This window comes from Cygnus olor, chromosome 1 (assembly GCF_009769625.2).
Source record: "Cygnus olor isolate bCygOlo1 chromosome 1, bCygOlo1.pri.v2, whole genome shotgun sequence".
Classification (NCBI taxonomy): Eukaryota; Metazoa; Chordata; class Aves; order Anseriformes; family Anatidae; genus Cygnus; species Cygnus olor.
This window is the reverse complement of record NC_049169.1, coordinates 111,743,754-111,770,885: the sequence shown is the minus strand read 5'-3', so window position 1 is coordinate 111,770,885 and position 27,132 is coordinate 111,743,754. Positions and strand designations below refer to the sequence as shown.

The following is a 27,132-nucleotide window of genomic DNA, read 5'->3' as shown; positions in this document are numbered from 1 at the left end:
GTCAAATGCTACTGCATTGAATGTATTAACTGGCAATGTAAGAACTTACTAGTTTTTGTTAAGTTAACCAGCATGTGTTTTCTTTAACAAATTAATTCAGTGCACGAAAACCATGAATGCCACCAATGCCCACAAGTTTTCATCATTAATTCATGCATCTCTTTACATCAAAGAAAATAATTATTATTTTTAAAGAAATTAGAGCACACTGTCCTAGACCCAATGTCTGATCAATTCATTTCACTTGAAAAATTAAGAAAGAGATAGACGACTATTTCCTCACCTTCAAAAACCCCAAAATCTAAGTGCATTGCTTATACATTTACTTACTAAAAATAAAGATGACAAAATATTTAGTATACACATTCTATTCTGTTCTAAACAAACCCAGATCTCAATGACTTAGCCACCTTCCTTTTATCCAATTGGTTACCTCTCTTCTTTCTATTTCTTTCCTCCTTTCCTCTTCTCTCTGCCGTTCCAATTCCCGTTGTTTTTCCAACTGTTTCTCTAGCTCCAGTTGTCTTTTCCGTTCTTGCTCCTGCCGCTCACGTTCTTTCCTTTCCTGCTCTGCCCGTTCCAGCTGTGCTAGACGCTCTTGTTCTTTGCGTTGCTGTTCCAGGAGAGCCTGCCTCCGTTTTTCAAGTTCTAGATTGCCACGTTCAAAGTTCTCGCGTTTTTTATCTTCAAATGTAACTTTAGTGTGTAGAAACATGGGGCAAAGGAGAATTAAACTTTGCTAGTGACTTAAAAGAAAACATTTCCATTTATGCTGAATCAAAGTGATACAATCTTTCAACAGGACTAGAAAGAGCTCTCAACTACTGATAGTATAGCTCTATGGGTAATTCAGGTTTTATCATTAGAATTTATATTGTAGTTTTCCTTAAACCTACATGCTAGGGAAACTAAGGTGTGAATTTCAGTTCCCATTCCTCAGTGTGCTGGAGTTCCTCCACACATTTCATAATAGTAAGAGCACAAGAACCACCACTTTGATTACTACAAGTAAGGAAAAGAGTTGAGCTGAAGATATTATCAAAAAGCCATTATGCAAATGACCAGAACTTATTTAAACTTGATGTTCTCATAAGATCACTCATTACTGTCAGGAAAAGAAATAGCTTACTTAAGTTCTTGACCAGAACTCAGAAAGACTGGATTCCTGCAGATTCACACCCTCATCTCTTGTTGTCCTAAAACAACACCCTCAGTTCCAGCACAGGTTCCCTGACAGTCTTCTGCAATATGAGGCATTATCCCTATTCAATGCTCCAGACCTCTCACACAGTTCCTCCAAATTATTCCCTCCAATTCACCTTCAGTTTCTTTTCCTACCCTCTATGTCCCATTCCCATACCTCATATTCTGAATTTCTCTTCCCTCATGCCCAACATGTACCTTTTTGGCATGCAAATCAAATCAAGAGACAGTACATGTTCACTTCAAAGTGTGCATGCACCAAGTGTTTGACATGTTGAGCTGACATCTGCCCAACCACTTGAATGTTTATCTTTTCTTAAGTTAATAAGTCTTTCTTACTGCCAATCACAAATTTTTACAGAAGAAGAAATTTAATCACTTCGGTGTTTTAAATTAGCCACTAGATTCAAAGAATATTAAAATAAAGACTGATAAGATAGAGGATAACCCCCATCAATTTAGGAAACCAAGCAAAAAGGAAAAAACATATATTTATATTTACGTCAAGCAAGTCATTTAAAAAGAAAAGGACAGAACGCTTGCCAGCAGCATCAGCATTGCTTAAGCATTGTCTTAAAGGCTCAAAGAAAGCATATACCACCAAGATGAAAAACCAAGCTCTAAAAAGACTGCCCAACAGGAAAGTATGATTACTCAACAAAATCAAGGTAGCTACTAGAGGTAACAAAGTATGAAAATAGATGAGACCAACTTCTAGCAAATTAAATGAAATGAGTAGCTATTGGCTTGTGTTACTATGTTTACGAGATAGCTTCTAAAGGTTCATAAAAAACAGCAATAAAACTCTTTCAAATGTCTCAAGAAAAAAAAAAAAGTCAGATTTAGCAAAACCAATGAAAGATCAAGAAGTCATTCACTATATGAGTGATCTTTATAGTGGAAAATCTACACATCAAATGCAATGAAAGGTTTATACAGTCTAGTTATTCTCAAACTGGAAACAAATGGCTTTAGAACAAAAATAAAACCAAGAAAATAAAGAGTAACAGGTTGCCAAGCCCAGACAATACTAATCCATAGTTCATATACAAAATTCATGAACTACAACAGGTGGCCCTGCTTGAGCAGGGGGTTGGACCAGATGACCTACGGAGGTCCCTTCCCACCTCAACCATTCTGTGATCCTGTGATACTAGCTCGGCTGTGCAATCCATCCTTTAATCAGCCTTCAGGCTGTAAGTCTAGAAGATGAAAAATGCAACACCAGTCACTAAGAAAAGACAGTATAATGATCCTGAAAGCTATAATCCAGTCACTCCAATCCCATGCTGGGCAAAGTAGCAGAGGCTACAATACACAAAGAGTTAGTATGCGTGACTACACATGACATCATGTGGAAGAGCCAATGCAGGAAAGAGCTGCCTCTCAAATATAGTAGAGGGCTGGGATCTGTCCCCACCCAATTTTATCAATAAGAAAGTTGACAATGCAGATGAGGTCAATAAAAGAATACCTGTGTGTTTTTGAAGTCTAATAAAGAAAATAAGCCAAGGGCAGTGGTTGACCCTCCTGGCATTACCAACTGCACCCCAAAATCCTGTAATTCCAGGGGCACAAGACTTACACCTCAAAATGTGTAAGAGAGTCGTATCTCACCTGTGACCAAAAACATCATTGTGAGACCTCTGTGAGGTCTGCTTCAGCAGCCCCTGCTATCTCACTTCATCCTTCTACAGCCAGGAATTACTCAGCAGGCTGCCAGCAGCAGTTAGTTATAAAATACAAACCAAAGACAAGGGTTGGAAAGAGACAGAAGGTCCTTGGGAATTAAAAATCAGTTAAAAGATCGGAATTAAGGGGTGAAATAAATTACCAGCTTCAACAATGACAGAAAGATTCTTGGTAGCCTCCTTCAAAGATCTCTACTAGCAATTGTGCTGTTCAGTGTGCAACAATGGTCTGGAAGAGATTGAAAAGTAACAAGACAGCTTCTGGAGATGAGGCCAGATATTCAAGGTATTAAAATAAAAACCTGACTGTGAAGAGCTTTAGAAGAATCTCACAAAACTGAGTGATCTGGCAATGAAGAAGCAGAGGAAATTCAAAGATTAATGAATACAGAGCAGTGCATTTGGGGAATGAAAATAATCCTAACTAAACACACATGGTTATGTACTCTAAAAGCAGTTAATATTGTGGAAGGATGTTGGCATTACAGTGGACAGTCTTCTGAAAACATCAACTAAGATCCAAGCTGTGATCAAAGAGGCAAAACAGTGTTAGGAATCAATAAAATAAACCAGAAAAAGAGTTTAGAACAAAACAGAAAAGCATTATTATGGCACTGTATAAATCTATCATATTGCTACATCTTCCACTGTGTCATTCCACTGTATTTATCAATGGAGAGGAGAGGAGAGGAGAGGAGAGGAGAGGAGAGGAGAGGAGAGGAGAGGAGAGGAGAGGAGAGGAGAGGAGAGGAGAGGAGAGGAGAGGAGAGGAGAGGAGAGGAGAGGAGAGGAGAGGAGAGGAGAGGAGAGGAGAGGAGAGGAGAGGAGAGGAGAGGAGAGGAGAGGAGAGGAGAGGAGAGGAGAGGAGAGAGAACAAAGAAGTGTGAGAGGGCGGTCAGAAGTGTAATGAAGTTTCCATTTAGCATCCAAGAGGCTTTATACTTCTCTTATTTTATTTTACTTTTTAAACAGAGCTGCTAAAGCTTGTATAAAAATGGCATATTGTTACACAGACTGCAGTGAAACAAGCCTCTGCATATATATATAAGACAAACTATACTACGCCTAAGTCAGAAGATGGAGGTAGTAAAAAGTTTTCATCACAGTCCTGTAATAGGGCTGCAAAGTGCTGCCTCTATGGAGAGTACATAAGACAAGCAGCCTGAAAGCTGTTCATATCTCCATTGTCAGTAACAGAGGACCATACAGCAGTCAGGAATTCACTGGACCAAGCATTGTTTTGGTTATACCTCTGACATGTCAAAACCTGATTTGGAAAGAAAATATTCCTTAATATGTCATTATAACTTCCCAGAATATAACCTGATGGTCTTTCTGATAACAGCACACAATACATCGCTATTTATGCTCGCTCACCTGGTAATTTCTTTTCCAGTTGCTGCTGTTCTTCTTCTAATGCTGGTTCTTCTGGTAACCTTTGGTCTACAGATACTGAACTTACAGCAGATATGCCACTACCAGAACGTACTCTTCTGTCAATAAGAGGATAATTCTAAGTTGCTTAAAAGAACCTACACCTGCCAAATTTATGATTTAATGATGAAATCATAAATAAAATGCAATGATGTAATGTTTAGTGATATTTAATGTTCCCTCAGCTTTGTCCAGAGTACTTTACTGTGCAGTTGCCATTAAGATAACAGCACCCCCCAGAGTCCCAACAGCACACACTGGTGGCCTAAGCACTCTAGTTCAAAGTTCACAGCATCATGCAGCTTACAGATGTGTTCAACTTTGTCACCAAGATCTCTTACTTGTGACTAATCTGAAGCTGGGGAAACAGTGAATTAAACTACAACAAAAGTTGCAAAGACAGAGAAAGAGCTCACTATACTCAAGCTGAAAACAAGACACCATACAGAAGAAACAAAAAATTATAATCTTCAAGAGTATACTTAACATGAAGCTACGATTGTATGCAAACATTTGTTCCATTGCTGTAGCTGTCTTCCTACCCATTTCTCCAAGAAAAAGTAAAATAGAGAAATGGAAGTACTGACTCAGTGCTACTATTCACAGATACAACTGTTTAAAAAAATGTCAGAATTTGCCACAGTGTAAATTCAGGGCATGTTTTGAATTCTAATACATCTTATTTGCTGTACAGAAATATAAGCCTGAACTACAACTCTTTAAATTCATGTAGCCAGACTAAGTTTTGGAAGGTATGTTAGCATAAAACATTGACAAAAACTGTATTCTTACAAGGACTTTTTGTAACAGAGCTATTTCCAGCATCCAGCTCTTCTAATAAGACCAAAAAATGCCTTTTATGCAGCACAAAACCAAGGAGGGTTACTTTTCAGTCTCTTGCCCTTTACACTCACAGGACAGCTTTCCCAAATTAAACAAAAATTTAGGAGTGAGATTCCAGAATTAAAACCAGTTACCTAAATGAAGGTGGAATATACTCTGGAGGCAGTACAGGTGGCAGTGGCTGACCAGACATAGCTACATCAATTAAGTGCATAGCCAGAATAAACTCTTCAGCTGTAAGTTTTCCATCTTGATCAATATCTGAAAGATTCCTTTTTAAAGGAAAGATACAAAAAATGAGTAAATTCTTAAAGATTAAAAATCACTGTTAAAAAGCACAATTTTGGTATATTCAGTTCCAAATTAATTCATTTTTTCCATTAGTTTTTCACACTATTTTACTTCTTTAAAACAAATAAAAGGCAAAAACCAAGTGCATCACTATTTCCCATATTTCTCTTGCATGTCTTCCTTGAAACTATCATTACAGCCATGGTTTCTACTTCTCTTGCTTTTGAGTGCTGCCTGTACTATAAGCTATGTAAATAATGTTAATCAATGGAGTTTTCTTGGACACCTTGTGAACATCCACTACACAATATTGTTCAAGAAAGTGTAGAAGTTTTTGATTTGGTATACTTCTTGCATTCCTGAGCACACATTTGCATTAAAATCAAAACCATTAATGTTTTAGCCTAGACAAGCACAAAAACATTTTATTGCCATGCATACAGAAAAAAATGATGCAGTAAGGCCACAGGATGGCCTAAAAGCAGTGCTCCAACAGGTTCATGAAATGTCCAAAAACACCTTCATATTAAGGTGCTTTTGGACAAAATTTAACAGCCTAAATATCAGCTTTTTTTCTCCAGCATGTTTCTGACTCTAATCCTAAAGGAAAATATCTCATGATACTGTGAAAATCTAAGGTGAGCAATTGATCTATGCTTTTGATTTCTCAAGGTATAGGACTTTGTTTATGGGATTTAAATTTAGAATACTACTATAGCCCCATTTGGTCCATACCTGTGTTACTGAGTTACTCATGCTGGGTCACAGAAACAAGCTGAGGCACAGGAACAAGCTGGTAGAATGAAAATCCAGCATGCAAGGATATAATTCAGCTTATCTAACAGTATGGGTCCATGTCTTTGTCCCTGAAACAGCTGTTACAAAATAGCTGACTTGCTGAACATCGGTACTTTATCTTGTGTGCCTATGAATCAGTGAATCCACCCCTAAAACAAGGTGAGTCTATGGCCAATACAGACTGAAAAGCCTTGCCCTGGCGGTTCCACTGCCAGAGAATAAAAGTCAGGAAAGGGAACAATACCTAGGCCAACAAAGGCATAAAGTCTATTCCTTATCTCAATAGACCTGGCAGTTCTGAATGTCAAAAATTACAACAGTTATGTTTAGATCCTGGAGCATGCTGACGTCATTCCCCTGCCCACACAACCTACTTAAGCACTGGCAACAAGCACAGAATTTTCTGACTAATCATCTGCTGGATGATCAGGTTGCTATTTTTTCCTTATAGTAGCTTTGTTAGGAAACAGAGGAGAGAGTGTTTGTTTTTTAATATAACAAAAACATCAGTGCTTAGCAAAGAAAGTAAGTGCAACTTAACTACCACATTACAGTGACAACATAGTTGACATCCTCACACAACAGAAGTCAGACAGGTTATTTTGTTGACAGTGGTGTTTGAGGAAAGGCTTTTAAATTATAGAGGTTAATTAGAAATAATTTGCAGAGAGAAACTGGAAATTAAAAATGTACAGAAGCAGTGTGAAAGCCATTGAGAAGTCACCAAAGATAACCATAAATCAACGGTAACTAAGTACTACCAAGTAATAAAGTAGAAACATTACACAGTAAATAGGAAAATATGACCTTCGAAAGTATAAGGGAAAAGAGAGACTAATCCATGTGACAATAAGAGCACAATAAACTTTGGCAAACAAGAACTTGAAAGGAAAAGAGAAGCCAAGACACATACTGCTAAAATTCATGAACTGAAGTGCATACCTCCAGATCCTTGAAAATAAGCCTTAGAAATTCATGTAAAAGGCAGATGAGCCCCAAAGAAAGTATGGTTCTGGATTAAGTTTCCTTTTGTACTACCTGTGCAAATGTGTAACTTTCACTGGTGCTATATCACATACACTTGAGGATGTAGAAGACAGGAGGCTCAACATTTGGTCTGCCTGAAACCCCCATAATTGAAACCCAACATATAAAACACCTATGGGTATAATGTAAAATATATTCTTTTTCGGTTTTGTGGAGTAATATTAATATAGGCATGGCAGTGCAGAGTGCAGGCTTTGTTTTTTAAAGTTAAACATTCAAAAGAGCAAAATATAATGATTTATCAGTGGAGAGAGATTGAAAAGAGAGGAGAAAAAACCAAGATACACTATAGAGGTTTAAGTACAGTTTCCAGTTGGGTAGAAATCGTTAGATTTATCTTTACCATATTGTAGCCAGCTGAGCCTGGGGTAAGCTTGACTGCATAAGAATAGTTCTTGCTTGTGGACCTAACAAATTAAAACAAGGGTTAATAAACATATAAGCATTTTTCTCCTTTTCTTGTATTACTGTGTAGTTATTGCACAAGCAGAGGTTCGTTTTGAATAGGTACCACCAAAGAGATGTTATCATTGTGAACAGGCTATACACACTGCTATCCCTAGGCCCCTCAAGAAAATACTAAAAATTACATAACCCTTCCCTACCCCACAACACTCACTCAGACATTAAAAAAAAAAAAACAAAAAAAAACTATGAAAAGCAAAGAGATGCTCTCAGAACTAGTAAAACGAAGCCAGAGTGATGTTCTATTTTATTTCTGAAACTGGATGGGAACCCCCATCAGCGGATGAGTCGAACACTGCAAGTAGCTGCAGAAGTTTTCACAAAACGCATTGTACCCTCCCTTTCCAAGAATCATTTCCCAATACAGGAAGAAAGTTAAGAAAAGGATACTAAATATCAGAGATCATTAAGGAGCTGGGAAATTTGAATAGAAAAATATTGTCAGTGATAACTTGGAGAGAGAAGAGTTTCTTGCCATCTAAACAGCATTTAGAATGCTATTATAATTGATCTTTTACAGTTAAAAAAGGAAACAACTATAACTGTTTCAATACCTGTTAAGTGTCCACTCATTGTTTTATCATGGCTATTGAACAGCTGTCTGTATTTCAGTCTTGATGACTGAGGTACAGCCCACTCTGCCACAGGAGGCACACTAGAATTAAAAAAAGGGATAGAGGGAAGGGAAAAAAATACAATCTTACATTTAATAGCATGAAGTGACAAGTACAACAGGATGAAGTGCTGCACAGAGATTAAGTTTTATCCAGAAATGTTTCTTTTCCAAATATTCCCTTCTATTCCTGAAACCACAACAATTTTGACTTCATATTTCAAAGCATTTATCATGTCTTTGAAGCTGTTTTTTGGAAAAGATGAATGATGGGCCTAAGATTCTTGCTGGTTTTGTTTGTTCGTTTGTCTGTTTTTCCTTTACTAGCAGAGAAATTAAGTAACCTAAAAGGTTTAGAGGAGCTAAAAGCTTTTACCTAAACATATGATAGGAAATGCACAGTCAGTGGAAGTAATATCTCATTGTACCCTGTCTTTAACTGCTAGTCTGACGAGTCTTCATACTGAAAACCAGTAAGTGTAGTTTTTCTGTCTTTAAGCACATTCAAACTTTGTACTTTTTTTTTTTTAAGGAAAAAAAAAAGATTATACAAGCATTTCTGAAAGCATACCAAACTACAGTGAAAAAATTGAACGGAACTGAACCCACCAAATCCATTTTCCCTGGTCCACTGAGCAGACAGTGGAAAATTTAATATATTAAATATATTTATTTTAAAAATAATCATAGAGTTGTTAATTTTACTTATGTTTCCACGCTAACAGGAGAGTGCCAGTGCAGTAGTATACAATGCAAATTATGTTTATGGAATAATATGCTTTTCTAAAAACTAAGTTTTCAAGAGCCTGCAAATTATATCAACACATACTGTAAGAGCCTATTATATTTGAATTGTTCATTACTCATCCACATTCCTTGTAAAACCACAGTATCCTATGAAATCCTGAAGTAGTATCTCAGCAGGAATTGATTTCTGCAAGTAAGTATTATTTCAGAGAATAATTTTGTTAGAGAAGTTGTTTTTCTAGGAGGAACCAGATACACATGTATATTCATTGTACAGCATCTTACCTGGCCACATCAAACGATTGTGCCTTTTGCAGTTTTGTGTTTAGCTGCGATGCAGGACCAGATCTACTAAAGGAAGAACTCTTTGGCAATGTGGCTATAAATAAGAAAATGCATATATTTTTAGTATTAGCATTTTAAACCGTAGAATTTCAATGACATTCATTTAGTTCCTAATGTAAAAAAAAATTCTGGTTCTTTTGATAGTATCTTTTTAAAAAATATTAAGTATTTTAAAGTAATACCAACAAATAGCAGTACTTCAATAGTTATAAATAGATAGCAACAGACCAATTTCTAGTTAACAGTTTACAGGCAAGCTTGATTTATCACACTGTTGCTCAACATGACTGACTGTTACAGTATAGCATATACATTCTTTTAACAAGTTTGCTAACCAATTACATTGGGCTAAACCAAAGTACGGTTCTTATCCAAAACCATTCTTTAAAATAAGTTAGAATAGCTAAGTCCATGTCTATTTTTCTCCGGATCCAAAGAAAATGGCAAAATAACTTGTTAATAGCAAGAGAGTAAAGAGTTTCAGTACATAGCATACCAGGATGAGCAAAAGCAGGCAGAGGCTGTATAACAGCAGGAGCTCCGTTAGCCAGGGGAGGCACTGCTGCTGCAGGAACAGAAGATACTAATGGCGGAGACATTCCTACTACTGGAATTGATGCCATTGGCACTGGGGCAACAGTTGTAAGAGATGGCATGCTGGCAATGCCCCCAATACCTACGGGGGAGAAAAGGAGACATTTTTTCTGACTTAGAGACTCCTAACGTGATGTAACGATTTACCGGCAGCCTGCAAGCCAGCAGTAAATGCAGAATTAAAGAACAAATCGAAATGGAAACTTCTACACACCCCTCTAAAGAACTCTTACAGTCCGCTGCACTATTACCATGACAGGACAACATAAAACAATGTCGAGGGAACAAAATACCATTTTATAATGTATGCATATAAGATCACACTGGATGCAACACTGACCAAAAAAAAGTAAATTAGCATTTGCTGAAGAAAAGAATTGTTTCCCTTGAACTAAATGAAGAGCAGTACTGTCAACTTCCAGTGAGTAATGAACCCGAAGTCTCCATGTAGCCACAGCTGAAAAGAACAAGCTTCAGGATAACTGCTTGCAGACTATTGTCAAGATGAAACAGTGCAAAGCTAATAGGATAAAGCACATAATGAGGTATTTTAGGTGTAAGCACAGTTGCATGGATAACAGGGAGCATAAGGAGGTCCAGTCATGCCGATGGGAAGAATGAGGCTGTGTGCAAGCAGCTAAGATCAAGTTTACAATGAATAACAAAAAAGAAAATCATGGATTTTGCTGTTTTTTTGTTTGTTTGTTTGTTTTTTGGGGGGGTGACTTTATTATGCCTTTTCTCGCTTAGAGCAGTATTTGTTTTGCTCAATTTCACTGATTTCTTACAGTCAGAAATAAAAACTGTAAAATTTGCGTAGCAACAACTAAACAAACAACAGGACTGTATGCTGTTTATCAAGTGCATTGTTCCCTTTTCATAATGACGGCAGTAATTCTCAGGCACCATTCAACCTCAGTTACAGCAATGACTAAACCAGAAAGGTAAAGGACCTCTCACTACAGCAGAATATCAAGGTGTCAAACACGAGGTTCAGCTTCATTTAGGTATTTTCAACATAGAATCATATAATCATCAAGGTTGGAAAAGACCTTCAAGATCATCCAGTACAGTCATGAACCTGACCTACGGAGTCCCATCACTAAACCATGTCCCTTAGTGCCACATCCACACATCTCTTAAACCTTCCGGGATGGAGACTCCACCGCTTCCCCGGGTAGCCTGTGCCAATGCTTGACTACCCTCTCTGGGAAGAAATCCTTCCTGATATCCAATCTAAATTGCCCCTGGTTCAACTTGAGACCATTTCCTTGCCATCCTATCACTTGTCACTTGAGAAAAGAGACCAACACTCTCCTCACTGCAACCTCCCTTCAAGTAGTTGTAGAGAGCAATGAGGTCTCCCCTCAGCTTCCTCTTCTCCAGATTAAACAACCCCAGTTCTCTCAATCACACCTCCTAAGTCCTGTCTTCTAGCCCCTTCACCAGCTTCATTGCTCTTCTCTGCACATGCTTGAGCACCTCAATGTCCTTCTTGTAGTGAGGGGCACAAACGTGAACGCTGTACTCAAGGTGCAGTCTCACTGGTGCTGCATACAGTGGGACAATCCCTACCCTGGTACTGCTTTTCCCTTGTCTACTAAGCGGGTCATCTGGAAGGAGATCAGGTTAGTCAGGCAGGACCCGTCCTTCATAAACCCCTGTTGGCTTCTCTATCCTATTTTACCTATTCCTTTCCTTGAAATGATGGTGAACTTGGCAATACTAACCACAAGAAATGAATCAGCAGTTGTTCTAGGTCATATCAGTGACGTGTTCTGCTTTTAGTTCTAAAACTGAAAGCAGAGGGGTGCATTACCACCCTGATTTGTACAAAATCAAGAAAAACATATTGCCAAAGCTGGAGATCCCTTAATAAAAATAGAGATTAATAAAAATAGTTTAAATAAAAACTCCATTACTTTGGAATGTACTAGCCCTGCTAGGTGGTCTATCTTTTTTTTCTCAAAAACACTTCTATTTGGAGCATATGGGGAGCAGTATAAGACCTAAAGCAAACAGGACCCCAGCTTACTTTATTGAGTATGGTTGGGTGCTAAAAGCAAAACTCAATGACATTTTTCTTTTAGCATATGCATGCAAGTTAAAGCATTTGTTTTTGTGTCCAAGTACCACTGTTTCAGAAACTGCAAAATGAAAATCAAATTACACTTAGGTGCTATAATACAAGCTAACCAGGAGGACAACGAAGAGCTTACCAAACCCTGGTGCACTAGGCAGAGCAATAGGTGGCTGCTTCATGACAGGAGGCAGTGCAGATGGGAGTTGATAACCTTGTAGTTTTAATTTGATAAGTTTCATAGCTATTGAGAACTCCAGCTGATCCATCCTCCCATCATTGTTCATGTCAGCTAGAGCCCTACAAAAATACACAATTTTCACAGTTAGATTCTTTAATTATGAACTTCAGGAACTGACCTAGAAGCACGCACACACACACAAGCGTGTAATATTCAAGACTAATTAATTTCCACTCCAAAACAATTATACCATGCTAAAAACAGTCATCAAACAAGACACTGTTTAAACCAAGAGTTTCTTGATTTCTTTCTTGGAGTGGCAAATAAATATTTTTAAAGCCACTTTTCAACTCTTAGAGGAATTACAGCGAAGCAACCTGAGAGAAAGGACTAATGTAGTTGTACTAAAACTTTGTAAAAATCACACAAATAAATCTATGTGGCACTACAAACAGCACCACTGGGAATGATATGACTTAGTCTGCAAATTAGTACTTTATCTACACTTAAAACAAAATGTTCTTTAAATTTGTGCAAATTACTAAGCACCATTATATCTGCAAGTGTACAATTGGGTTTTCAGTTAAACAATAATACTCAAGAAAAAACATTGAGCCTAGATCTTGAATAGGCTTTCATTTAGAGTAGTCTGACTTAAATTGTCTTCTTTTTGTTTCTTCATTCGATGGTTAAAAAAAACATGCTCAGCAGGGAATGGGATTGGGTTGGTGGTGGGGGGTAGAAAGGGGGAGAAGCAGGAAGAAGAATGTTGGTTCCTGCAGTTGCAAGCCAAAAAATACAGTAAATGCACATTAATAATGTAATCAGTTATAAGCTGAGTTTTTCACATTATGCTTATTTCTTTGCATTCATTTGAAGAATTAAGTACACATTTCAGTGTTTTAATACTATGCATTTTTAAGCTCGTGTATACATTACATGTCATGGACAGGACAACACAAAGGACCTGGGCAGTCTAATTAAAAAAAGAGCTTTATTTCTGGATCAACTGTCCATCAACAAAAGCTTTCATCAATGTATGCCAAAAGTTATCAAGAAAGTAGTGCAATAAATGACAGTTATTTATAATTGATACTTAAAGAAGTAGATAGTTTGGTAAAAACAGTGGTAAAGCATTCAAAACCTGAAAACCCTCCCAGCCTAGCCCCTCCCCCCCCCCTCAAAAAAAAAAAAACTCAACAAAGAGGTAGATCCCAGCAGATCAACTACAGATGAACCATGTATCTTAAGAGTTTCCCCTGGTTTAAGCTGCCTACTTCCCCAAAACTGGAGACACTCCAACCCTTCCTAATATTTTTAAGACATTTTCAGTAGTGTAGCCAACCTTGTGACATTGGTGGAGTAAGACAAAATAACTGAGAATCTGGCAGCAGTATTTAAAGAAGGAAGTCTTATGAGTGAACTGTAGACTCTGGTGCTTACAGTTAGAAAGAAAAATATGCATTGCACCACTCCCTCGGAGATTTTGAATTAATACATATATTCCATTAGAGAACAAGTTTTGGCTGTGCAAACATGTAGCTGTTGTTTCCCGAAGCTCTGCATCACAGGGAAGTTTGATTTACACATAAAAGCTGACTACTTTTCAGCAACTTTAGACTTCGCTTTAATCTCATTTAGTCTTTGAAAACCTAAATTTGTAGCCAAAACTGATTCTGGGACCCACACAGCATAATGCAATTTGGATTCAAGTTTCAGTCATATCACTTAGTATGTTGTTTGTTTCACAAATAATCAGTTAAAAAGATCCTACTACAGCAGTCAGACTGCAATTATGGTAGTCCAACCAGCAGAAGGAAGAGAGAAGACCAGCACAGCAAACCTGGACCAAGAGAAGTACAACTTTGGAATGAGTATTTCTTTCTTGCAGAGTACCGCTGCTCTAGAGCCTCAGCCTCTGATCACTCTTCCACGAAGAGCAAGCAAAACACTGGTACCTCCTGATGCAATGGCAGGCTAAGTTAAAATGGAAATTTAATATTTTAGTTTTCCTGCAGCTTGCAGTGACAAGTGGGAGAACCCTAGTGAAGCCACTCTCTTCTGAGTGGTAAGGTTAGATGACAGTAATTGTTAATAAAAAATGTGTATTTTGAAATGCAAAGTACAGTTACTTCTAGAGAATAGGTAAAATGCAAAGTAGGCTTCTCACATTTTGTTACTGAGGTTATCCACATTCTGTTAATTCTTAAGTGCAACAGCTTTCTCTGAACATAAAAGTACTATGAGTTTATTAGTTTCCAGAATATATGCCACAAGACACTATACAAAAGTTTCTATACAGATTGCATGTATATAGTTCTTCCTATAAAATGAAAAGGGGATTAACCTAAAAAAGACATTTGCATCTCTCTGACATTTTCTCTATATCAGAAATGTTTATTTCAACTTAAAGTTCCTGTAATAAGCCCTAATTCATTTTGAAGGAATTCATAGTTTAACTATGACAAGAAAAGAGACAGAATTGCCATTCTTACAACAACAGCTAGCATAAAAATGTCCCACAACATGTTGCAGAATTTTTGCTGTTCAAAATCTTCTCTCAGGCTTACAAGGAAGGGTATTACTCAGGATATTTTAATTTTGTTCTTCACACACCTTTTACTTTTTAGAACCGAAACAGTTCATGTAACGTACATTAGTCACCACCTATAAACAGTGACATTAGGTTTCTAAAAGTCCCACTTGGGAGAAATAAGGCTGCAAGTCTTACAAACCTGAAACATGCTAGGTAAGACGAGGCAAAAGTTATTTGGAGTGTTAGAATGTCAGAAAATGGGTAACTGTATTTTTGAAGTGCTTCCCTGTGTGGGTTTTGCATTAGAAAGTAAACCAACATATAGTGAAAAAATACTAAGTGTAGGATAGCTTCACTAGAAAAATAAGAGTGCTAAGAACAATGGAAACCAGAAGATAATTAGCTACCAGCACACTCTACACCTTTCCAAAGGCAACTAAAGAAAATGTAAAATTATTAAATGGGGAAAATGTGTGTTTGTTTGTTTGTTTTTAATGAAAGCTTTGTTCAATGCTTGCTTAGCCATTCTTCTATCAGATGCCCAGTGGAAATGGGAGAGTAAAATCCAGGCTTATACAGCTAGCAAACCTGTGGATGTACATACAAAATCAGAGAAAATAATCTGGAGAAACAACTTTTTTGACTTCAATCACTTCAGTGGACTTCAGGACTTCAGTGGTCCTCCCAAGGAAGACACCTTCCTCAACAGAGAAGTCAGTCAGCTCCGCTGTGACCAACTGGCACCAACAACTCAAATAAATAGTTGCAATAATCCTTACACCTCTGCATTTAAGCAAAGTAATTACACGAGATGTATTTATAAGCCATTTGTTCAATATAAGTGGCTTCTACACATGCAACTACTTTGATTTATAAAATTGGGGGCTTTCCATCACAAGCAGAATCTCTGAGACTGTCAAATACATGGCCACGAAAATGCAATAAGAGTAAATACTTGTTGCGCTGTAGGCAGCCTTGATTCTCCAGACACTAGCAGCATACTGCAAGAACACAGTCTTTGCATTTAACATGAGAAAATATTAACTGACCAGTAATAAGAAACTTTGATATGCACCAGCCTTACTGCTTTCACTGAACTCCTTTCACTTAATCATCAGTAAGTTTTAATTTACTGTCTGACCTTCTGTTCAACTCATTTACACCAATGGCTTTGTTATTTTATTCAATAGCGTGAATTTCAGTAAAAAAATTTACATACATGCTACAGAATTTATACGTGTTTTCACAGCTTGTTAACAAAAATCAGCTTTGGTGTGACAAAATCGTTAGTGAATAAATAGGACAAATTTCTATTTCTAATTATTGAACCTAGTTGTCATGCTGTTAGATTACAGTGCTACTTTGAATAAACATCACCTTAAATCCAGCAAGCGCCTGACAGTAAACACTAATTACACTGTTCTGCTTCTAATGAAATTTGGAAAAATGTAATGTCCTTAAATTTGCTTCATTTAAGGTCTGGCCGGAAACTAGTGGAGAGCAGTAAATGAATTAAACACTGACCAAATATTGATTATATTTCATAGAACATGCCTGTGTTTACAACAGGGGTTTTCTAATGAGAAAAACTACAGCAGACTTCATCACAATGCTAGATTACAGGTGGTGACAAAATTCTTCCCCTACAGATCTTTTCCTGCTTCTTTCTCTCCTTTTTTTCTTCAGAATGCAAAGACAACTTGATTATTTCTGCATCTATTAAAGACAGAAACTAAGCACGCAAGCATTTTTGTCCTTTAAATGTGCTTACAATTAGGCTACAAAACATCCACCTCTATGAAAATTACAGTGTTAAAGCAAGGAAACACCCTGCAGTTGAAAAACCTGGAATTATTTAGTTTCATATTCCCATATTAGAATATACAATCCCATACTGTGTCATAAAATTCAGGCATAAAAGGAGAAATTCCTTTTTTTTTCATCATTCACTTACGCAATGCATGTATAGTAAGATCTACAACTCATAGAATTGCCACCCCTTTATCTTTCAGATCCAAACTTTGATAGAAATTTAAGAAAGTGTGAGCTTGTGAGGGAAGTGTATGTCAGGAAAAGGTAGTGTCACCTGACAGTTTTAGTCTGTCCTGAAAAAATAAAAACCAAATAACTCTAAACACACCAGAACAGCTGGCATTGATTATTTTAGTTCCCATTTAATTCAAGAGAGACAGACTACACAGAAGATGCTTTTTGAGGCCAGCACTCCAGAGAGCTTTAGAAGACAGCCAGGTTGTTACCTACTCAAAAAGAGTTATTTTTCAAGCCATTGCTGTCTCAATTCAATGCCTAGTTAGAGGCTTTTGAAAAGAAAAGAAAAAAAAAACAGCTTTGGATACTACAAGGCCTGAAAAGGGTAGATTAGTAGTACACATGACATATCACAATAATTCCAGTAGTTTGCTCCACCAAGGACATGGAGACTTCTTTTTTCTTACATGAATGCTGTGTAGAATGGACACAGGAATTCTCAGTGCTAAAAAGCATGGAGCTACTGTTTTAAAGAACATGAGTACTAAGGAAGCACTGACTAATAGCAGAAATTTAAATCAGATATACTTTTCAGAGTGTCATCTTAGAAAACAATTACACCAACTGCAGAATATCCTCAAAGCAGCCCTTGAAGAAGAAAACATTTAACTGATACTTCAGCTAGGTAGTATTCCTTGAAGTTCTAGTAAAAACTACTTTTTCATGATTAAAAAAAAAAGGCAATTCAATTTTACTTAAAATGTAAGATTGCTATAATCCTTATACAGCTGACTTGAACAAAATTCTCTCACTCATGAGATAATATGTTTGGAAAGTCAAAGAGAGCTTGATTTTTCTGCAGAAAGCTCAGAAAGCTGGCCTGTCATTCATTAGGCCAACCCCCCTGCAATTCCTTTCCCAGTTGTTTTTTTTCTATACAAGAACTTCCATAGCCAACAAAACAGATGGAAATTTGTATTAGCATAGGTTTGTCTACATACAGTTCTAGGTAGCCTTTTGTGAAACAAATGCTAGGTTCTTATCTTGCAGACATTAATATAATAAACTGTATTCAAATAAGTCAGCTCATTGAGAATAGGAAAATACTTGCAACATACAATATGCCCATGATTCCATATTTTTAGGATCAGAAAATTAATCTGAAGACTTGTACAAGTTGCTCTAACTCAGAATAGTAACTTTCCTTTCTTGAAGAGTGTTTTACCTTCCCTTCTCTCCCTCTATTAATCACGTGCTATATAAAGTAAGCATTTCCATTTATTTAGGAAATACTGATAAAAAATATTTTATGTAGATCTTATCTCTTACAGAGATTCTGGGCTTTTAATGGCAGATTTCCCCCCTCTATTAAAATATTCACAGTCCTACATCAATGTTAATAGAAATTTGGATAGGCAACATTCAGAATATTGTTATTAACTTCTAAATCCACAAAGCAAGTGCCACTTATAGATCTTACCCCTGGGAGCTAAGGCAAACAATGATTCACATTTTTCAGTGCATTCTGGAGCATGTTGTGACGTCCTTTGGAGGCTGCAAAGGACTTCTTGCCACTAAACAGTCTAACTTCTATTGTTTCTGTGGGACAGCAGTAATAAGCGGTAGCTTACAAACAAACATTCACTGATTCATCAAAAGAGCTAAATCATTCAAGTGGTGGGAAAAAGAAGTTTTTTTTTTTTTTTTAAGAGGTCTCTTATTTTTACAACCACTATGCAAATATTGTCTTACTTGGTTATTCTAGTTACAACTGAGAATTCATAAAACTGATCTAGACTTTAACTTAAATAATTACTTCTCTTAATTCAGAGATGATTGAAAAAAGAAGACAGACAATGAAAAAGAGAGAGATACCTACATTTTTGGTATGATTTAGAAAGGCAGCATGAATAAGTTTTAGTTCAGCTTTATTTAAAAAAATGTGCAAGTTCGGGTCTTGTCTCTATGACAACTACAGAACCAGTGGAATGATTCTCTCCCTCTCAAGAGGCTGAAAAACTGAATAATTCAGAGAGGAAGAGATTTTTAGTCAGACTATTTACAACTGTTTAGTTTTGTTAACACCTATTTAAAGCTAATGCCTATGGAACATTTTTGGAGAAAGGATGTCTTGTTTAAGACAAAACCTCTTTCACTCTTTAATTAAGAAGCAAGATAAGTTCCACAGGGACATTTGAACTTTCACTGAGCCTTCTAGCAAATAAGGTAACAAGACCAGATTTGATATTTGTAAGACAAAAGTCTTTTGAAAAGAAAATGTGCTATTTATTTAAAAGCCATGTAAATCCAGTCCCTCTTTAAAGCATGCATATTTCCAAAGCGATTGTTTTTCTTGCAAGAAAATAACTTTCTTCCTCCAGTCAGAGCAAGACTTTGCCTTCTGAAGCCTTTACTACAACAAAAAGTTGTTATAAATGCAATAAATTACCCTCTCTTTCAAACAGTTAACATCAGAGAAAAATTTAACACCTTTGTTGAAAGTTATCCACCGCTCTGCTGCTTTTTCCACTCTAGAAAGTTTTAGTAGTAATATAACTAATGCAAATTATAAATAGTCTACAGTTAGCACTTCTGAATCCAAAAGGGTCATGTAATCTAGAGCAAAAGTTCTCCTGCATGAAGAAAACTGTGAGACTGTAGAAATATCTGTGATGTGCAATGTACAGCAATGAAGATTGTGAGATGTCTAAACTCACCAAGAAATACTAAAAATTTCAAGCTTTCAAACTGTATCTTCAACTACAAAGGAAACAGTCTATCGTCAGTCTTAATTTGGTAATAAATTTTGGAAGTCTTACATAGGCTAATTAGAAAGAATTTTACTACTACTTAATGTGCTTTATGATTGTATTGGTATAGTTTTAACAAAACTGAAAGCATTTGGTAGCTTGTAATGAGGGTTCCAAATCACTAACTTCAAAAACGCCATTTGTAGAAGGAGGGCTACTTCCAGTAACTCAAAAAGTAACTTAAAAACTCTGCTAAACAATACTAGAAGGCATATTTGCCTTGTAGACTTTTGGAAGCACACTGAACAAAACGGGTGATTTTAAAACCCCAGAATATGAAATACAATTACTGCACAAGTCTGTACAAGTGAGCTTCATGCTCCAACATAACTGCAATCTCCCCCTTCCTCCATATACTCACCATATCTGTGCTAACACCGGTTGAGGTAACCCAGACTGAAAAAAAAAGTTTCTAGCTTGATCACCTATAAAATAAATAGGACATCATTTCAGAAAATGCTAAAAATACCAATTAGAGTAAAGAGGAAATCATGAATCAAAATATCTAAATCAGAAGCTACGGTAAAGCTGTAAGTACTTTATGCTACAGATACACAACAGAGAATGATATTTAAGGTTTGCCACTCAAGAACCTACAAGGTATTTCCAACAAAGACATACTTTTTCAGTCTGCAACAGTCAGCACCACATGAAGTCAATTGGACATAAACATTTAGTACTACAGGAAACTCACAGTTCACAGTACCTAATTTGTGTCAATGGCTCTCTTTGCAGGAATCATGTGCTTTGTGAGAACAAGAAAATTTTTTCCTTCAAAGAAATTACGTATCAATACAAACTCTATCCTAGATTTTTGGTAGTAAAAGGCTAGTCAGCTGCCACAAAGAAAATAAAGTGGTTTTTATTCTGATGTGTAACCCAGGATAAAGCATCCCTTAAATAAAGCAATGGTACATTTCAGTCATTTTCCAAATATCAATTAAAAGTAAGGATAAAAAAACAATTACAAAAGGATTAGGCACTTGGAAATAATGTGGCCTGTAAAGGAAATTTGTAAACAAACTAGAAATAGCACTAACTATCAAAGGAAGTCAATAAAAACTGTACTAGCTTACATACTGAACTACAACAGATTTTGTGTCAAGTCTGTCATGCAACAGGAGCAGGAACAATCAAATTGTATACTTGGAGTTATGTATGGGTGTGATGAGACTCTGCTAAGAATCCAATTCTGATTTCATACTCTGGAAATCTTCTTGATGGGGCAGACAGCAGAAAAGGTAGAACACAGCTTTACCTTACATTTATTTCCACTGAGCATAAGATTTTAGATAGCTTTTAAGGGAATTTAATGTAACGAAACAAAACAAGTAGACACCATACTGCCTTTAAAACCAAAGCAAATCAGTGTTTTTAAATGAAAACTTAGCAGGACCAATGCAGCCTTTATTCACAGCTTTGCTTCCCACAAATTACATCATTTTTTGCCATTTAGATTTTTTAAAAGGTCACCCACAGTGATTGCACTAATTTAAACAATCAGTTTCTGAAACAGATTTCAGTTAAATTAATAGATCTTTATTTAAACAGACTTCTTAGTCTATTAGTATGTTAGTGTAGCCGGTTGACCCCAGCAGAAATTAAGACCCAACCAGCTACTCACTAATTTCTCTCCCCCTAGCAGAACAGGGGGGAAAATAGGCAGAGCAAAGTGTGAAAAGTCAGGAAGCTTGTTGACTGAGATAAAGATGTTTTAATAATTGAAAGAGGGAGGAAAAAAATAAGCAAAACAACCAAGTGATGCAAAGTTAATCACTCACCACCTCCTGCAAGCAACCAATGCCCAGCCAGTCTCTGATCAATGGCTACCTTGGAAAAAAAGTGCATCCACCTCCCCCAGTTGTTGTTGTTGCTGTTGAGCATGCCGGTACAGAATATCCCTTTGGTCAGTTTGGGTCAGCTGTGTCCCCTCCCAACTTGTTAACCATCCCCAGCCTACTCACTGCAGGGAGCAGTGTGAGAAAGAGATAATGCTGGAAGCTGTGCAAGCACTGTACAGCAATAGCCAAAATGGTGTTATCAACACTGCAAAACACAGCACCACGCAGGCTGCCACAAAGAAAGTTAATGCTATCTCAGCCAGGCTCAGGACAGGGAGTTACTTCACCAAGGGCATTAAAGCACAATAAATATTACTAAGCATCACGGTGATTCCACATTCTGAATTGTAACTCTGCAGTTCATAAGTATCAGCTGCCTCTACACAATACAGCTGCTGTACAGAGCCAGCTATAAATCATTTTAATTCTACTTAAAAAATCAAGTGTCATAAACCAGGTATAGAGTTTACAGTAAAATATCAGAAAAGGTGGAGTTGATGTAGCAAGGCAAATGAAAAATAGGATGTGAAGTGAGTAAGACTTGTTCAATTTTTCAAATTCTTATGCCCTATTGTCTCCTAGGCAGCTCTGTACATATTCAGATTCATTAGTTAAGATTTAATTAAATGAAATTAGAAGTGAAAACTATTTCATTACCAGTGATAAATCCAGATGTTGGTTTCAGACTGTGGAACTGCTGATCGTGTTTAGCCCTCTCCTCCACAGTAATAGCCCAGATATCCAGGTTGCCTAGTTGAAGAGAGACAGAAAAACAAAATTAAGAAACATCTAAAAAAAAACTTCCCTATTTCTGAGTATAATTAAATCACACCATACCGGACCTATGAAAACAACATACAAAAACATAGAAGCTATTCCTCCAAAGTCTGTAGTTGCAAGTTCCATGAATCCCAAAATAGCCAGTTAGTACTTATGCAATATTATCGTAGAATCATTACGGTTGGAAAAGACCTCCAAGATCATCTGGTCCAACCATTCCCCTACCACCAGTATCACCCACTAAACCATGTCCCTAAGCACCAGGTCCAACCTTTCCTTAAACATCCCCAAGAACAGTGACTCCACCACCTCCCTGGTCACACTAGAACTAAATGTTACCCAGTTAAGATGACTGCTGATCATTCATTCACTCCTCTGGCTCATAGGAATCTTAAGTCACAACTGAGCTACCCAAATTGCAATCAAACTTACAAATGGGCTATCAAAAGGCAACATCAGTGTACCGGAAGATATAATGCAGAAATCTCATAATACATTTTTAGGTGGTGAGGGGCCAGTTGCACGTACAGCTGAAATGAAATTCAAGTTCTTTTAACTGAAAAGGTACATCAGCTCCTCAGATGTGTATTATGTGGTTTCGTACACTTGTAAGAGGAGAACTCCCCTTACTTGTCTAGGAAAAGTGTGACGAAACCAGACGATTAACAATTTTTATTGGCAGTAACAGCACAGTTCAGGAAAGTACGCTCATCAATCTTTTAAGATTGAGAAGTCTGAGTAAGAGTACGTTACAAGGACCAGATTCTTCACACCACGCTCCTAAGCTGGAGGTGAATATTTAGTTTACACTGAGATTTACTACCCCTTTTACAATGCCATGCTCCTACAATGCGTTCTTTAGTTCTACTTTGATTTTTGCAACAGATCCACTCTCCTCTTCCAGACATTTCACTTTCATCCTCCAGATTATTTGTACTCAGAGCAAACATAACATCTCATCTTCTACTTGAGACCTCCAGCGAACTATCTAACATTATATTGCAGGCTTGTCTCAACAATTTGTAGACCAGTAACACGTCATGATTTCAACATCTGGAGAAGTATATTGTGCTGGTGTGACTTCCTGTAACTCCTACTGTATAGACATGTCATGATCTGAAGGCATCCAAGTTAAAGGAATCACTGTTCTGTGAAAACAAAGAGGAGATCTAGCATTCACTCTGTCTCAGCACTAAATTCTCAGAGATTCAATTTCAGGTAACAGGGACCACAAATATCCACAGCAAGTACTTCAAACTGCTTGCAGGCTGAGTCAGAATCAAACTCAGCAGTTAAGAAGAACATGAGAATTTCCTGCCTCCTAAATTTCTTCCATTAAAAAACTACTTTCGTGTGGCAAAATATACTTTGGAGAGAAAATGAAATGGGCAAGGGGAAGAGAAACATCCTTTTAAATGTTTGGTTTCGTTAATGAAGGGAAAGCTACGTTCTTGGTAAAAAATGTCATCTCTGTTTCAGATAATCTATGTATTTCTAGAAGAAGGCAGGTTGATAATATCTCATTCAAACAAAGGACATTTTAAGATTAGTCCAAAGAAACAAGGGGCACTGTAAACAGGTTTCATAGCTGTGCTCCCTGTGAGGATGAAATGGGATTCTCCTTTGAATATGAATGTGCCAAAACGCAACAGTTCACATAAGGAACTATCACCTCCATCTTCTTGCAAACTCCTGGCAGGAGGAAAAGAAATAGTGTTGATTAAGACTTTTTGACCAATATACAGGCTAGGCCAACTAGTATAGGTCAAGTAATGGCAGATGACCATCCCCCTGTGAAGGAAACATGACTACTCTGGCATGAGATCATAAGGCTGGATGTGGTAATTTACACTTGGAGGGAAAAATTCTTGAATACAATGTGGGGGAGAAAGAAAAATACCGTGACATTTGTAATGGTTCTCTGGCTCTCTCTCTCTCAATTTGAGGTATACATGACTCCAGTACTCCCCCTAAAAAAACACCACGAACAACAAAGAACATCTCTTCCTATCCTTCTCCAAAGAGGGAAATAAAACCCACAACTAAGAATTCTTATGGCATGAGGTAACCAAAAATGTATTCTATTAACTATTTTAAAACAAAATTTATTTCTTCTCTGGATTCCCTGAAACTAGAACAAATGATGGTCAGTATTTACTCTTCCAGATGGAGACTTGGATGGTATTGAAACAGTAGATCTCCTTTGCAGGATATGAACATCAAAAGAGATGAAGTAAAACCAAGCAAATATAATAGCCTCTTCACAAGAGCTATGAATGGCATCTGATACTGCTTCATTTCCATCTTTTGTTATTTGAGGAAACAATGAGATCTATGGGAGGGCATGAAGTAGGATCTTTCCCAGCATCAAGACATCATTCGTGGCTTCAGATCCTGGATGCCGACACAGAAGTTGGGAGGCATTTCAGTATATTGGGATGCAAAGGAAGCAGTCATCAAACCACAAAATTGACTCATAGGAAAGCTATTCTCGAACACAGTAGCAAGCCCTCTAACCATCTTTTCTTATAGAAGGCTCAGCAATCATCTCATCTGCAAAAGTGAAGCAGTGCACTCTCATAAATAAAATGGGCATTTTCTTCTCCTGGACAAATCAACAGAAGGTCGAGCACACCACACATTCTTCCCGACAATTAAAAAAAATCCTATTATGCTCATTCAATTTTGTTAATGTCATCCTTAAAATGAACAGTGTTCTAGAACATCAATGAGTCAGCCCAGTTCATGTGGCGGGTATTGTGCTGTTTCCATACCCATTCCCCAAAATGATTTTGGAAGATTTTTCAAAAAGAAAGAAGTTAAACAAAAACAAAATGATAATTAATTATATTTACATGGAGAGGAATACCAGAGATCACTCATTTGGAGCAAGGGCTCTCCCAAGATGGAGACTGCATAAATCTCGTCTGCATCTTGATCAGTGACTGCAGGTAACAGAAAATGTTGCATTCTTGAAAGGGGAATACATTTCCCCATAAGAACTGGAATTTTCTTTACAACCCCATTTATTTCCTCTCATAACAATCTCAGACTTTTGCTGTCATTCGTCTAAGAGGAGATCTGATGTTACCTGGTCGATTTGTTTTAAGTACAAATACCAAAACAGACTTCCCTCACACCACATTTGAAATTAAAGATACTCCAGAAACTACATTAGCCACATATTTATTTCAACCCACTCTTTGTAGAGCAGCCAGATCGGAAAAGCTGTTTGAGAAGAAATAGTAAATTCATTCCTTCCTAAAGCCACATAGTACAGTTAACAGGATCCTGGACAACATATGCAAGATCAAATGGCAATACATAAAGTTGAAAAAAGAAAGATGTTATCCATCTGTAAAGCAATAAGAACTTTCTAAACATGGCAGAGGAGAATGCTTTGAAGAGGAGAGTTCCCTTAAGAACGCACGCATGTGTTTAAATACGGTGCATGCAAAGCACAGCCCGAACTCTGAACACAATGAAACACATCAGTCCAAACCAGCAGATTCCATTCACATCACAACTTTCTTAGACTGTGAAAATCAGATGAAATGAAGCTATTCCCACATTTCACGCGACCTAGAAGCGTATCTTACAGGACACTGTTCAGCGAGTTTATTTGATGAAAACTTTTGGTAGCTAGTTTTGCTCGCAAACTGAGTTAAGGTTGGCATCAAACAAGATGCAGTTCCAGAGGGCTGGACTTCGAGATAACTGAGGCAGTGAATGACAGTTTCCAATTACACATTTGTTCTAGCTACCACTTGCAAAGATGTGTTTCTTCTGTTGTACTTCACGGATTTTTTCAGACTGGCAGAGATTGCATCCAATCAATCGTGTTTAACAAGAACCACGTCTCTCCAGCAACACACTCTGAATAACAAGCTTTTTTTCTAGTCTCTTACTGAAACACTAACACTAGTTAGAAATTTAGTTCCTAGCTATATCACATCCCAAAAACTAGACTTCCATATATATTCATATATTTGTATACACATATACCTACACACGCATTTTTTGCATCCGAATTCATACACAAATACTTATACACACAATTAAAATCATATCTACATTTTCAGAGATAAGCATGTAACAGATGCATCATTCAGTTTAAGGGGAACCAAACTAGTTCCACTACTTACTAGTTTTCAGCACTGAAATCTATCTTTGTCATCTTCCTTCAGATCAGTTGCAAAAAATTGGATCACAGATTGCTCAAAAATGTATTTCATATGGGTAGCAAAAAGCAATGTCTGTACTGCACTACCAGGGTCCCTTCTAGATTTTTCACAAAAAATGAAGTTCAAGATGTATTACCTTCCCCTGTTATAAATGGAGAGCTAAAAATCACAGCACTTTTCTTATCTAAACACAGATTATGGTACAATACAGAAAAGAAATTTGAAGTGATGGCATACAAAAGCATCTGCCATACTTAGCAATGAAAAAGTCCAGGAGTCCTAAAAGAAAAAGCACATCCACTTCTCAACCACAAATAGTGCTTATGAAGCAAGAATTTCCTCTGAAATAAAATATGCGAAATGCAGACAGAACCGAGTCAGGAAACTTAAGCAGATAAAGCTAGGTAACTGCAGACTGAGGCTTTGCCCTACTGTCAGTGACTGAGTGGCCTGGATCTGCCCTACAGTTACGAACAAACTGAAGGACTGCTATGGATCAATGCACAAGAAGGGAAACAGTGCAGCTTTTCTGCTTCGCTCTTCTGAGACATCTCCACAAAATTTCATGCATGTTCTCTAACGGGTCTGCAAAAACATCACAAGTCTGATAAACTATCACCTCAGGAAGATGCATTTCCATAAACACTTCCATACAGAACA

The 27,132-nt window shown here is 37.1% G+C and overlaps 1 protein-coding gene across 1 annotated transcript in view; it reads right to left on the bottom strand.

The window, feature by feature from the left end:
• Positions 1-27,132, bottom strand: part of ITSN1 (intersectin 1) — a 128,261-nt gene that overhangs the window by 71,180 nt on the left and 29,949 nt on the right. The window contains 10 exon segments of the mRNA XM_040545357.1: positions 434-696; positions 4,272-4,387; positions 5,306-5,443; positions 7,651-7,714; positions 8,327-8,427; positions 9,418-9,511; positions 9,974-10,153; positions 12,291-12,451; positions 20,029-20,092; positions 22,166-22,258. Coding sequence (XP_040401291.1) covers positions 434-696; positions 4,272-4,387; positions 5,306-5,443; positions 7,651-7,714; positions 8,327-8,427; positions 9,418-9,511; positions 9,974-10,153; positions 12,291-12,451; positions 20,029-20,092; positions 22,166-22,258 — 1,274 coding nt within the window.